The sequence below is a fragment of the Melopsittacus undulatus genome, chromosome 3 (genome assembly GCF_012275295.1).
Source record: "Melopsittacus undulatus isolate bMelUnd1 chromosome 3, bMelUnd1.mat.Z, whole genome shotgun sequence".
In the NCBI taxonomy this organism is placed as follows: domain Eukaryota; kingdom Metazoa; phylum Chordata; class Aves; order Psittaciformes; family Psittaculidae; genus Melopsittacus; species Melopsittacus undulatus.
Window position 1 is genome coordinate 14,257,783 of NC_047529.1, and position 14,627 is coordinate 14,272,409.

A 14,627-nucleotide genomic window follows, 5' to 3' on the forward strand; every position below is an offset into this window, starting at 1 on the left:
CAAGCTCAGGTGCCCCACATCAAGACCTCAGAATCTTCCTCCTCATTTCCCTAAAGCTTCTATAATGGTCCTCACTTTGGGCAGCTGAGTTGCTTCGTCCCACACACAAGCCAAAGTTGAAGGCAAAAGTTTTTGTAGTATAGAAAGCCAGAGGGGAGATGACTTGAATATTGTCATCCACCAGGTATTTATTGAAAAATCCAATACTAATTAATCTAACATTTAAAACTCTAAAATTAAGTGGCAAATTCTCACTGCTAGGATGCATTCACTAGGCAAAGGTTTAGCGATTATTACCTGGCTTGAATATACCTCTGAATCTAACAGTAAACAGTATAGAAATTAGTAATATATAAAAACGATTTATATAAAAAACATTATAAGGCCAGCACAACAGCATTTTTGATAGTGCCCTCCAAGCACCAGCTAATAAAAAAACCTACCTCAAGGGTTTTCTTACCTAGAGACTTTGGCAACAAGTTCTTGACGAACTCAGCGTGATCTCCCACGTGCAGGATGCTGTAGACACTGGTGTTCATCAGCTCTTCCTGGTTATAACCCAGGTAGCTGGTCACATTCTCAGAGACAAAGACGATCCTCCCTTCACGGTTCACAACGAAGAAGAAGCCATCCAATGCCTGCAATGGGAATAAACTCAGTTAGTGTGTGGGCAGAAGGTCCTGGAGCAGGTCAGGATACTTCTTGACCATGGGCAACATTCTTCTGCCTCTCACACCTTGGCTTCATCCCTGCTCTATATTACAGCAGTGATCAAATACAGCACACTTGTTTAAACACTTAATCAGGTCTGTAACCTCCTCTGCTCAGGACCACTAAGGATGGTGCCAACTGAGGAGAAAAAAACCTCTTCCAAGGGTTAGAGCAGTCAGAAAGGCTAATTTGGCAAGTCACTGAAATTGAGCACATGCCCGATTTGCTTAATTGAGAGAGCCTTTGCATTGTGCAGAATAACAGTTTTTTTCACGTATTTAGGATGCAAGTGGCAAATTCAGGCCTGCAATTAACTGAAGGAGGACAAGCATGACCCAGACCCAATCATACAACACAGGGAGATCTTTTGCTGATTTTAATGAGGACACCATCAAGGTTTTTAATTCATGGCTGTGGGAACAGGAGAGGTAATGCTTTCTGGTGAGCTGCAGAGCCCAGTGCTTGTGTGAGAAGCTATTGAGAAGGCTGATTGTTGATTTATACTCTTCCAGGCACACACTACCTAAAATATTTCATCCAGGCAGGATGTGGTTTTCCTGGAGTGTAATTCCTATTTAGTTTGCTCATCAACAGTAAGCTCTGATGGACCGTGATCCTGCAAGCAGATCTATCCATATCACAGAATCATATAACCACAGAATCATAGAATCTCTTCTCCAGGCTGAACAAGCCCAGCTCTCTCAGTCTGTCTCCATAGCAGAGGTGCTCCAGCCCTCAGAGCATCTTCGTGGCCTCCTCTGGACTCACTCCACAACTCCACATCCTTTTTATATTGTTTCAGATACATATATCTTAAGTTGCTCCCTTGACCTGCTGGTCATGCTGTTGGCGATGCTGCTCAGGACATGGTTGGCTTTCTGGGCTGTGAGCACATGCTGCTAGATCATGAGTAGCTTATCCTGGAGTAGGGGGTGATGCAGGTACAGGAGAAACTCATGATACCCCAAAAGTGGTACCTGCTGCATCCCTTTCTCCTCCTCCCATCCTCCAACTTGCCCATGCCAGAAAAGTTTCTCTGATGGAGAGCATCCAGGCCTTATTCAATGCAGTGTCTAAAAATCAAGATTTGCTGTAGAGCAACATTAAGTGCAAGAAACAGGAAGCATTTAGAAAATAAAAAAAAAAAAACAGATAAGAAAGAAATCTTTTGTCAAAATGGTTCTGGCAGATTGACTGCAATTTTCCTTATTCCCAGCTGTTGCCAAGACAACCAGCCTTTGCACTTCAGATTCCCAAAAAAACAGACCCAGACTGGATAGCAAACCCTACCTGGACCTTTCTCCCCAGGGAATGCTGGTTTTGGGGGGCTGAGGGAGCAGGAAGGTGCAGGGGAGCTCACAGGCAGAGCAGCCGGTGGGGACCCAGCTTGCACCTCCCATTGAGCCCCCATTCCTCCAGCAAAAACACCAGACATTTATCCATGGCTTAAATATTAAATCACCTTATCAGCTGAATTTCTTATAGAAGTCAAGCCCAAATAACAGGTCAAGAGGCAGAAATCCTTCCTAAAATCAATGAGGTGCATTTTAATAGCTCTTTTTACCTTCACCTTCTGGGTTTGAAAATCACACCTGAGCCCAGGGTATCCGGAAGAAGCTGGAAGGCATTTGGGGAATGTTTTTAGGGATGGGAGGTTGAAGATTGCTTGGGAACCAGTGAAACCACTTAATGGCTTCTTGGGATCAACCTGCATGGAAAATAAACTAAGGGTGGTAGGGGCTTCCATCCAGAGTGAGTACAGAGAAGGCCAAGAAGATGCTCCGAGGACTGAAGCACCTCTGCTATGGAGACAGGCTGAGAGAGCTGGGCTTGTTCAGCCTGGAGAAGGCTCCAGGCAGACCTTAGAGCAGCTTCCAGGGGCCAACGAGAAAGCTGGAAAGGGGCTTTTGACAAGGGCCTGTAGGGACAGGACAAGGGGGAATGGCTTTAACCTGACAGAAGGGAGATTGAGATGAGCTCTTAGGCCAGAAGTTCTTCTCTGTGAGGGTGCTGAGGCCCTGGCACAGGGTGCCCAGAGCAGCTGTGGCTGCCCCATCCCTGGCAGTGTTCAAGGCCAGGTTGGAAGGGGTTTGGAACAACCTGGACTAGTGGAAGATGCCCCTGCCCGTGGGAGGGGGTTTGGAACTAGGTGGTCTTTAAGGTCCCATCAAACTCTAACCATTCTGTGATTCTGTGGTTCTGGTTAAGATTCGCTTTCCAAACCACCTGCTGAAGCAAACATCTAACATCAGTTTACCTGAAGCTCATGCCAGGGATGTGCTTGGGCTTAGAGCATCCCAGCTGCGGCCCCACTGCCTTCCTCCTCTGTATTTCACTTTCTTGATGTGCTGCTTTGTTTAGGGCAGTAGCAGAAGCCCAGCAGCATCAGTAACAACATCATAGCACCTACCTCCAGAAGAAGAGGTCCCAAAGACTCTTTCTCAATCACCCCTTGGCTACTGGATGAGATATCAGACTTCTGGACTTCATCATCAGCTGCCTTCTCTGTAGCAAAGGAAAAGGGATGTTTTAGCCTAAAGAATTGTCAGTGTACTACTGAATTATTACCAATAATAAACAGAAGATTGACTGCTTGTCATCCAGGCAATACAGGAGGTGCACCAAAAGACTCCAGCATTTTCATTTCATCCCTCAGTCCCGTGTAGGTATAATGTAATTTCTAATTATTTATTAATTATTAAAAAAGAAAGGCACTTATTGATCACAACCTACTGCTAGCAAGAAGGAAATCCCATCTTAAGGAGAAGCCTGCAGAGAGGCATCCAAAATCAACATTTTTAGAAGGAAACAGTGTATCCAGTTTAGTGTGAGCTACAGCATTTAATCTGGAATTTCTCAGACAATGCTTTAAGAAATAACTGCTGGGAAGAATTCACAGAGAATGGGCTGTGCCAAAGGAAACCTGCTGGAGAAAAAAAGCTCCTACCACTGATGTCCAGGGAGCATCCCAGATGCCGGTCAGCTGGGAGCCAGTGGGAATGGGATAGGAGGAGAGCATCTGAGCATCTGACATGGAGCGGGTGAGGATGCTGGAGGAGCCCAGCCCCAGTCCTGCCAGAAACTCTCATAATGTGTTGCTGAATAATCCCTTTAGGAAAAAAAACAACTCAAAAAACGCAGAGAGAAGGCCCTGTTATTTACCTCGCACTCCCCCAAAAGGTGCTAGCCATGTTGCGCAGCTGTGCCAAGGAATTCAGGATAAATCCAGTAGTGAAATGCGGGTGGCAAGTGGGATGTGAGGAAGCCAGAGATCACGGGCCAGTAAGCCATGATGTCACTGGCGCTCCAGGGCTGTTTCTTTTTGCTCCTTCATATCCATGACTGTTTTCCACTGGGAAAGCTGGGAGAGTCCCTTAGTCTCTCTGGATATGATCCAGGAAGGATGGGGAGAACAGCATCCCTGTCTTCACAGGAGGCAGTTTAGAATAAACCCTGATGGGTAGGAGTGACTTGGGAAACTGGCAGCACAAGCCTGGGCTGGGCACTTCTGGGGCTATGGATGTATTTGCAAAAAGGTGTTTAATTACTGTTTTATCACATGGTTTGGGTGAAATAAGTGCAGAAAGAGGCAAATGGGAGCTAAAACTTGATGGAGAGGACACCTGCGTCGTTGATCAGGCATCAGCTAGCAAGGGAAAAGCAGGGATGTCTCTGGTTGCAGATGCTTTTTGCCTCAGTGATGTTTTGCTCTGATATGTGAAAATACAAGCTCCTGTGGGGACAGCCAGAGGGGCAGGGTATTACTCACTGCATTTCAGTGCCCATTACCACTAGCAAAGCAAATTAGCAGTTGTGCAGGATGCAGAAGAGGCCAGGAGTCTGGAAGCATCTTTGGTCCAGGCTCACAGGGCAGCTTCAGTGCAGGTTTTGGTTAAAAATTAAAAAGACTGTCTGTGGCTAGACGAAAAATTACTTCAAACATGGTCCTCTATTAATTTTACGCCATTTACAAGATTTTCCCAGGTACCAGGATCACAGATTCGGCTTTACAACTGAAAACTAAGATGTGCTCTTTCTGTCTCTTAGTTGTTGGTACAAAGATGCTGGGGCTGGGATACAGTGGTGATCCAGGGGACAGTTCAGGGGATGTAGACACATCCCTGTGGACTGTACTTTCCCGCATGGCAGGAGAAAAATCCTGGGATTTGCCAGAAAACCAAAGGGATGCTCAGAAAAATCCCGAGGACCAAACACACGTGCAGTGCTGGGAGCTGGAGGCAGAAAATGGTCCAAACTGGTTCTAAGAGGGATGACAGCAGGACAAGGGAAAATGCTCCTTAACCCACAGTGTCTTGTGTTATGACCTGAACACCTAGATGCATCAATAAATACATGTTTATCAAATGCATTGACATGTATCAACATGTATATACACGTATCAACACACCAGGTTGATCAAAGAGCTCTGTTCAGCCTATGTTGGTCCAACCCAGAGGGCAGGAGACGTTTTGCCACAATAAACATCCACTAAGCCCAGTGGCGTGCATGCCAAAGGAGCAAGACAAGAGGTTTCTAGCACTGCTAAAGGTTTCTAGGACTGCTGAAGGTTTCTAGGACTGCTGAAGTTTTACTTCTTACTCTCTTGACACTGGTCTTTGTTTCTGGTCATTGCAGAGTCAAGGAAGCGGTGCCCTGACTTGTCTGGAAGCAGAAGCTAAACTGCATTTTCTGTTTTGCAGCACATGGGATGCAAGGTTTATTATGCTGCATCAAATCCCTTAAAGCTCCTGCTCACATTCTCTGTGGTGGCACATCCCAGCGATGCAAAACTCCTTCAATGTGTCAGTGATCCCTGCTAAGCACTTCAGTTAATGTGCTTAAACACAGCTCTTCAGCTTCTCCATCCTGAGCATGTGAGGAATACATTAACCCATTAATTTCCATTTCATTTATTTCCAGCATTAACTGCAGTGGTGGCTCTGCTGTGCTGGTGACAGGACGATGCTCTCGGAGAGCACCAAACATGGGCCAGGCATCCACTGTGTTCAACACAACCAAGGACAGAGCAAATTCCTGGTTCTCCAAGCTCATAATCTCATTATAAAGCTGGACAGACAGTTTCACATGAAAATAAACCATCAGGAGCAACATGAACCCCAGCGCCGCTGCTGTTTGAGGCTGTCGGGATCCAGCTGCGGGGGCTTTGGCAGCCTTGGGCATCATAAATCCCCATCAGACAATAAAAGCCCAGCACGCCAACAGCCCCGATTGGAATCTAATTGCTGCTAACATAATTAAAGCAGGTTTTGCTTTTTTTTTCTTGCAGCATAGAGAGAAGCTTTTTAAAAGGCATTCCTCAAATTATGCCCCAATTTTCTGACATCCAGGGAGATGTCTGGGTGCCTCCAGAGTCTGTAGGAGCTGCAAGATACTTGGCACCCAAAAAATATTAGGTCAGTGGGCTTTAACAGCAAGATAAGTGTGTTACAAACAGGTCACCCAACACCACTGATAACCGCAGCGGGCACAGGACCCAGCCTCCACTGCGATGCCTGGGAGCACCGTGGTCACTTTGAAAACAGTCTTGTCCTGTGCCAGCCCCATGCAGCCAAGCTTGGCACTGGCAGAGGTGACAGTCCCAACTCAGCCCTGCTATTTCACAGCCACACGAACCTCCTGGCTAGAAGCCACTGATTCTTTGCAGGATTAGAAGGGATGGGGACGGCACAAGGCTGGTAAGAGATGGAGAACGCTGCTAAAGCACGCCAGGACTGGAAAATTAATGAAATGCTCAGATGGCCTGATGCTGGACATGATGGCCAGCAGCACGAGGTGGTGGGTACAGATTCTGCATCACTGATCTGCTTTCTTGGTCCCTCAGCCTGGTGGTACCCAGCCATGGATGGGGCTGCTGGCCAGGCTGCTCTCACTGTGCAGCTCCTTCCAGGCTCAGCATGATGAAAGGGAGGCACGGAGACATGGAGCAATGCTGGGGGGCAGGGGGGGGAAAGAGGTGGGAGCTGAGCAGAGTAAAGAGTTAACACCCCTGGCAAGCTGCTGAAATGGGGAGATGCCAGCAATTTCAGACATGCAGATGGGTAGCTCACCCGTTCAGAGCATTTTGCCCCCTGATTTTAGAAGACATCAACATAGGAAGTCCCAATCTTTTGTTGATAAAAGCCCAAAGCCAAGAGCACACACAGGAAAGGCAACTGGCTCATCCAGGGTCCTATTTCTCCCCCCCCCCAAAGCGACATTGCAGTATGTAACCCTCCTCTAAAAACTGGCTCAGATCCTCTGTCTCAAAACTGCATTGCATGGAGCAAAGTTGAAGGACGTGGCTTCAGCAAGTGGGTACCACCACCCCTGTGCCCACACCGGTACAGGGTCACTGGAGGTTTCCCCTTTCTTTGCCCTTTTGCCTCTTTTCTCTCTTTGCATTATTATTGTTTAATTTTCCAACCTCCCTAGTGCACCTTGGCTGCCGCCATCCCTTTGGCAGGTCTTCTGCTGTTTCTCTACCACCATTTTTGGTAACATAAGGCACCAGGATCCTGCACTTCCCTCCTTCCTTCCTTCCCTCTGTACCTGAAAAACTGTACCTGGAGAAGATCAGGCATCCAAAGGAGGGAAAAGACAAGTGTCGTAGAGGAGCTGTGACCTCAGCCACAGCTGGAGACCTTATCTGGAGGAATGCTGAGGCCTTGAGGATGAGAGCTAGATCCAAACAATAGGAAAAGTCCCCTCAAAGGGCTTAACTCATCACTTTTTAATGAAAACACAACAAAGTCCCACATCCAGGACAGCACCCACACCCCAAGGGGTCAAAGAAGCAAGGATGTGGCACCAGAGCAATGCCAGGACCACAGGGAAGGGAGTTTAGAGGACACCTCTCAGAGTAACTCAAAATGGGGGTGCAGGGGGTGGAGGTGGGAAGATGTCCACCACTGATGTCCATTTGCAGTGTCTTGGGAAGTCAGCACTGACCCTGCAGGCACCATCGCATAGAGCTCCATCCATAGCGTTTGGGGCAAGCACTCCTGCCTCCCCATCCCTTAAATGTGCACTATTAAATAATACAAGCTACCTGATTCTGCTCTTCATTTCAAATTTTGCAGCTAAAATGGCTTTATTTTTGCCCCATAAAGGAGAAAAGAATATCTGAAAAATAATATGTTGCATGTGGGGCTCCTAAACCAGGAAATAAAAAATTCAAACCAGGATTTTGTTGAGAAACATCATGAACACAGAAGACCAGAACAATTGTTTCCACTTGCCCAGCACAAAACTTTGCAATATATTGCATTTTGAGTTGTGAGAAGCTTGCTGCTGCTCCCCAAGGAAGCCTCATGGAGAGGCCCCCATGGTTGCAGGCATGATGGCCAGGACCCAAACACTGCTCCATGCTCGCCAAGACTCCTTTTCAACCCAAGATTTCTATGGTCAACATTCGTTTCTCATTTCTTATGATAGAAACATGAAAAGTCTTCGGGTTTCGACTTTTGTATTAAAAATTCAACAGCTTAAAGGCAAAAAGCCCAACTGAGGAGGACTTGCAGTCTTTCCCAGAGTGTGTTGGGTACCCCTGCGGGTACAAGGATGAGAAAGCAGGGAAAGGTCTTGCATCTGGGTTGGGGCAGTCCCAAGCACAAACACAGGCTGGGCTGAGACTGGACTGAGAGCAGCACTGAGGAGAAGGACTTGGGGGTGTTGGTCAGTGAGAAGCTCCCCATGACCCAGCAGTGTGTGCTTGAGCCCAGAAACCAACTGTGTCCTGGGCTCCATCACCAGCAGCGTGACCAGCAGGTTGAGGGAGGGGATTCTGCCCCTCTGCTCTGCTCTGGTGAGAACCCCCTGCAGTCCTGCATCCAGCTCTAGGACAACACCACAAGAAGGACGTGGAGCTGCTGGAGTGACTCCAGAGGAGCCTGTGAAGATCCTCCAAGGGCTGGAGCATCTTTGCTATAGAGACGGGCTGAGAGCTGAGATTTAGATTCATAGAATCAACCAGGTTGGAAAAGACCTTTAAGATCACCAAGTTCAACCATTACCCCAGCACTGCCAAGACCACCACCAAACCATGTCACTCAGGGCCTCACCTGCACAGTTTTTGGACACTTCCAGGGATGGTGATTCCACCACTTCCCTGGGCAGCCTGTGCCTGAGCACCATCTTGGTGAAGAAAATTTCCCTAATTTTTCTGGGGCAAAAAATTCCTATATTCTTCCCAACTACCCCCTGTCAGGCAGTTGTAGAGAGCGATAAGGTCCCCTTGAGCCTTCTCCAGACTGAACACCCCCAGGTTCCTCAGCCGTTCCTCATCACACTTGTGCTCCAGACCCTTCACCAGCTCCATTGCCATTCTCTGAACTCCCTCCAGCAACTCAGTGTCCTGCTTAAGGAGAGGGGCCCAGAATGAAATGCAGGATTCAAGGTGCAGCCTCACCAGTGCCCAGTACAAGTGGATGATCACTGCCCCAGTCCTGCTGGCTGGTAGACAACATCCGCAGCCTTTCCCTCTTCAACCAGGTGGCTCAGCTTATTTTAGAAGGAGATAAGTTTGGTCAAGCAGGATCTGCCCTTCATGAACCCACACTGACTGGACCTGAACCCTCCATTTCCCACATGTCCTTTATGATCTCACTCAGGATCATCTGCTCCATGACCTTCCCTGGCACTGAGGTCAGGCTGACAGGCCTGTAGTGTCCGGGGTCTTCTTTCGTGCCTTTTTGTAGAGAGGTGTCACATTGGCCAACCTTTACATGAGCTCTTAGGCAGAAGCTCTTCTCTGTGAGGGTGCTGAGGCCCTGGCACAGGGTGCCCAGAGAAGCTGTGGCTGCCCCATCCCTGTTCAAGGCCATGCTGGACAGGGCTTGGAGCAGCCTGGTCTAGTGGAAGGTGTCTATGCCATTGGCAGGGGGTTGGAATTGGATGAGCTTTAACCCAAACCAGTCTGTGATAAGGTGAAGAAGGTGATGCAATCCCCAGAGAACACAAGGGAACACCAAGCATAACAGCTCCCCATCCCTCTCCCATACAGCGCAGATCCGCAGGCTCCCTGAGGACCATGCTGGCTGAACCCCCCAGATCTCAGACAGGATCTGCTCTATCTGCTTCTTAAAAGATGAATGAGAAAAAGAAAAAACAGATCCACATCTGTAATTTCCCAAATGAGGAACTTTGATTTTTCGTTAATTAAAATCAGATGGAACAGACTTGGTGCACTCATGGATTGAGAGCGTGACAGAAAACTGTGTCATTAATTAGTGTCTTCTATGAGGTTCATCAGTCCAGTAAAACCAACATGAAAAAAACCCTACCATAAAATAAACTCCTTGGCAGAAGCTGTGCACTGAGTGCACCTTCTAGTGGGGCAGGGAAAAAATGCCTTAAACAAGTCAGGAGAGGTGAAAAAGACAACAGTGTTGATATAGGAAAGCAGCAGGTGAGAGGATCTAGATCACAGAAATGAGAACACTTTTGTCTTTTTAAACAAGTCTCTAGCAGGAAGACATGTCTAGGGCTATAGGGACATGTTAGGGGAAAGCCTCTGAGGACCACTGGCTGCTGCTAGTGGTGGTGTCCCAGCTATCCAGGGAGACTTGAGGTCCTGAGTTCACTTCCAGCCTCCCCTTGAGTCTCAGCAAGACCAAGCACTTTCCTCCCCATCCCTATGGATCAACAAGTGGAGAAAGATCCAACCTCAACTGGGGGATGAAGCCAATTTCCAAGGAAGACCGTCCTACATAGCCACCAGGGCACACACGTGGACTACAGCAACGATGGCTTCTTTGGAGGAACTCTAAATCAAAATTCAAGCTGTGGAAGCTGAGATTTGCCCAACGCCCCCCTGTTCAACGTCAGCATATTCACACAGAGGCAGATGCTGAAAACCCAGCCCAGAGTCCTCTCTTCTTCACTTCCACAAATACCAGATTCCTCTCAAACACTGTATGGAAATCAGCAGCTCTTAGGTTGTATAACTTTTTATTCTAGTAGGAGGAAGGAAATTATCTGATCTATGAATTTAAAAACTGTGGAAAAATACAATCTGTGAGATTCAGAGCTTGAAAATACCAGTGCAAGAAATAGCAGAGCAGATCTTGGCTTTCAGAAATCAGCACAGCTCCTTCAGAACCCTGTACTCGCCTGCTTTACACCACCCATCACAATGATCTATCAGTGACAAGCCCCAGGGTGCTCCCCAACCATCTGCTCTAATGCCAGGTGGGAGTGCCAGGATGCTGAGATCCCTCTGATGGACCATTGGATGGAGATGTTTCCACCTGAGCTACTTTGTCTCATGCTTGCTTTACAGCCAAAGCAGAGAAAAAGGCATTTTTAGAGGAGATTCACCAGACCCATTTTATAATCTTATTTTAAGATAGATTCTAATTCAGGGGTTTTTTGGGGGGGGGGGGAGTGGGTGTTGTTATCTATTAGCTCTCTTTCATAACCAGCAGTCAAACAGGTTGTGCTCTCTCTTTTTTTCGGTGAGAGTTTAATGCCTGACTTCATCATCAAACTCCATTGCTGGCCCTAAAAAATACAGCCCATGCACCTCCAGAGTTGTCAACACATCTCTTGCTCCAGCTCTGAGTATTTCTATGCCGTCCCAGAGAATGTCCTCACCAACACAGCACCAAGTGGTTCTTCAGACACACCTTCAACCCTTATTTTTCATCAATGCCCATGCACAGGTACATGTCAGGAGGACACATATCACCAGGCAGACAGCCAAAGAAGGAAACTAAGCCCGTGGGGTGTATAGAACCGACTCTAGTGCCTGTTGGTGAGGACTGAAGACTGAAGCTGGTGGCCATTCCAGTTGCATCAGTAGTGCCAATAGTGGAGACAGATGTGTGGAGAGCAGGACAGGGGATGTCCTGCTGTTCTCCATGTCTCACCTGAGCTTCTTCCTTCGTGACCTGGCTAGAAAAGCAGTCAGAAAACAGTTTTACATTGCTGCTGTACTGGGAATGATAATGGCTCTATCTAAGGCTCTTACAGCTATTTTTCATACTACCTGCAGCCCAAGAACCTATCCTCAACAGCCCGCAGCAACACTGGGAATTTACACTAAAGCCCAAGGCCAGTCCCAGCAGATACAAACATCTCCAATGACTGCATAAAAAATCAAATCATAAAAGGATGAAACCATGCAGAGTTGTTCACATAGCAGCACAGATTTGCTGGTGGAACATAGGATTTATGTCAAGGTTAGTGATTTCAAGGTACCTTTTAAATCGTATGAGGAAAAGCTACCACTGGCCAGAGTCTAGATTAATACAGCAGCTTAACTTCTCCTTCCACCTGCCTAAAAAACCTTTCAAAATGGATATTGCAAAACAAGCACAAGATCCCACAATGCTCCAATGCAATCTGGCATATGGAACTGTGGCAGGCTCTGTCAGCAGGAGACCTGAGGGCTACAGCCACCTGCACCATGTCTACAACCAACCCCAGGAAACAGACACTTCTGCATTCAGTATAGGCAACAACCCATCTCTGTACCAGGTCTTCAGACTAGTGAACCAAAGATCAAGCAACATTAATTCTGCACGTGTCTATGGGCTGCTCCCCAGTTTTGGCTGCTCCTCCAACTGGTATTTCCCCTCTTTTCCAACTTAAAGGATAAGGATTTTGAGGACATCAATTCTGGGTTGGGGTTTCTTAGAACTTTCTTTCTTACCTTTTAAACCCACAACCAAGCTTCTCAGGACTATACAGTGCAACTAAATTAACAGTCTTGCTTTAACCCATTTGGCCCTTACTATAAATGGCAAAGTCCTAACCAACTGCTACATAACTAACTGAATGGCAACCTGTGACATCCTTCCAAGTGAGGGATGACGGACAAGTCACATGCGTTCCTTTAATGAGCTTAAAACAGTACTCCCCATTAACACTCCCATTTTCCACCTGAAGAAACCTCATGCACAATGACACACTGTTCTGCAGCTCTTGCTGGAGTGGATTAAGTTAATTGACATCTTCTGAACTAAGATACTGTTACATGCCATATAAGTGATCACAACCCAAAAGCCACTGGGGCTAGCTTTAACCACTGCTGCTTTCACACACTATAGTAGTTCACCAGCTGGGGGTTCTTTCTTGAAGGACTCCAGATGGATCTGTGAGAGCACATCTGTCCATGCCCCAAGGCAAAGAGCATCATGCACTGTCAGTGTACAACAGCACCTGGCGTACAGATGAAGATCCAAGACACCAGTCCCTGCTCTGACCAATAAACACCACTTTCTTTAGCGAAGTTTATATGGAAAACTCTATTATTCTGCTTCTGATAAAATCCTTGTGCAATGGCAAAGAGCACAGAGCAAAGCATGCTGCCGCTAGAACAGAAAGAAAAGGGTATTTCTTTCTGTCTTCACACCTTTTAGAGTTAAACATTAATGGTGTCGAGATGTCTTAAGTAAAAAAGGCTGGTTGTCTGAACAATGTCAGGAAAAATTATACGGTGCTGAGTGAATGCAAAATTAATGAGCACTGAATGCTGACAGGAGAGAACAGGCATAAGGAGCAGAGACTTTTTTATAGTCGATGCTGAGATCAAGCAGGTAGAACATCTCCATCTTGCTGGGGGAAGGAATAAAGGGAGAAAAAAAACTTTCATCTCGAATCTGAAGAATTTAATTCTTTCAAAAACTGTGTCAACTCTGCATGGCCAAATCTGCAGAGATGAGAAAGGGCTCCATGTAGTGTCCGCCCCAGACTTTAATTCAGCCCTGGCACAGCCTTCATTCTCCTCCTGCAGGCATAAAACACATTGCAACACCATTTTAACAATCGAACTTAATTAATTTTGCAAAGAACGAGAGTGTCTTTTCTCAAGGGTTAGCATCTCGAAACCCTGGTCCTCGGCATGCTGAAGTCCATGAGAAGTTACTATTAAAAATTCACTCGTGTCAACCGTTAAACCAGCTTTATGCTCAAGTTGCACAGGCACGTCAAATATGTGAACTGCACCGGCAGGAAGACACCTGCCAAAGCGTGCAGACAATGCAAAGCTCGAGCGCGGCGAGGGGGGAGCTGACGCTTCCCATGCACAGAGCAGCACTCCCCTCCCAGCCCCGCTCCTCCAAACCCGGCTTTCTCGCGCCTCCCATCTGTCTCTCCTCGGCTGCAAAGGGAGAGCTGTCAATCACAGCTCTTGAGGGGATCGACTTGCTTTTTCTGCTACGCCAAAGGGATCTGTTGGAGGTACAGGCAGACTTCATGGGGCAGTGTGAATGAATTGAGGGGCACTGTAACACGTGCATCTGAGCGTGGTCAGTAGGTGCAAGTGCAGCCCCGGGTCATGAGGTGCCCCTGCAGGGACAGGCATTGGCAGGAGCAAGCCATGTGGTATGCAAAGCTAACTAGAGAAGCAGGAGCAGTATGGTTTGGGAAGGCACCCAAAGAAGATGGAGCCTCCTGGTATGGGAATCTACCCAGAGAAGGTGGAGCCATGTGGTGTAGGAAGTCATCAGAGAATATGGAGCCTCATGCCATAGGGCTCCACACAGAGAAGACATACCAAAACATGCAGGTGAAGGCTGCTTTCTTGTTGATCTGCACAGAGCCTGCTCAGGAGGACCTCGCCTCCAAAATGAACTTTAACTCTTCCAGTGCAATCACTACCTGCAGAACTGTGGGAGCAGCACCACATGCTGGATGCTCATAGTGGGTACACGAAGGCACAAAAGGTGCAACTACTTTTGTAAGAACCATACCCATTGTTTCAGAAATTTGGGGTGGTCCAAACTATTCCCTGCTCCTATAAGAAACCATTCACGCATGTAATTCACTGTCTCAGCAAAGCCCCTGAACTAAACCTAGGACAAACATTAGCCTGGGGAACCTGTTCCACCATTCCAGTGTTCATCTACTCCCTTCATCACAATATGGACGTAATGATTTAAAGGGTAGTTAGCTGAGACTGGAGGTTTAATTAA

At 47.2% G+C, this 14,627-nt stretch overlaps 1 protein-coding gene across 6 annotated transcripts in view; it reads right to left on the minus strand.

Annotated features, from left to right (window-relative positions):
• NCOA1 (nuclear receptor coactivator 1) overlaps positions 1 to 14,627 on the minus strand; it is a 185,957-nt gene that overhangs the window by 33,703 nt on the left and 137,627 nt on the right. For all 6 annotated transcript variants that reach the window (XM_031046640.2, XM_031046639.2, XM_031046644.2 and 3 more), the window contains 2 exons: positions 3,122 to 3,216; positions 461 to 638 (listed from right to left, as the gene is read on the minus strand). In XM_031046640.2, the coding sequence (XP_030902500.2) occupies positions 461 to 638; positions 3,122 to 3,216 (273 nt within the window). The remainder of the gene's footprint in view (positions 1 to 460; positions 639 to 3,121; positions 3,217 to 14,627) is intronic.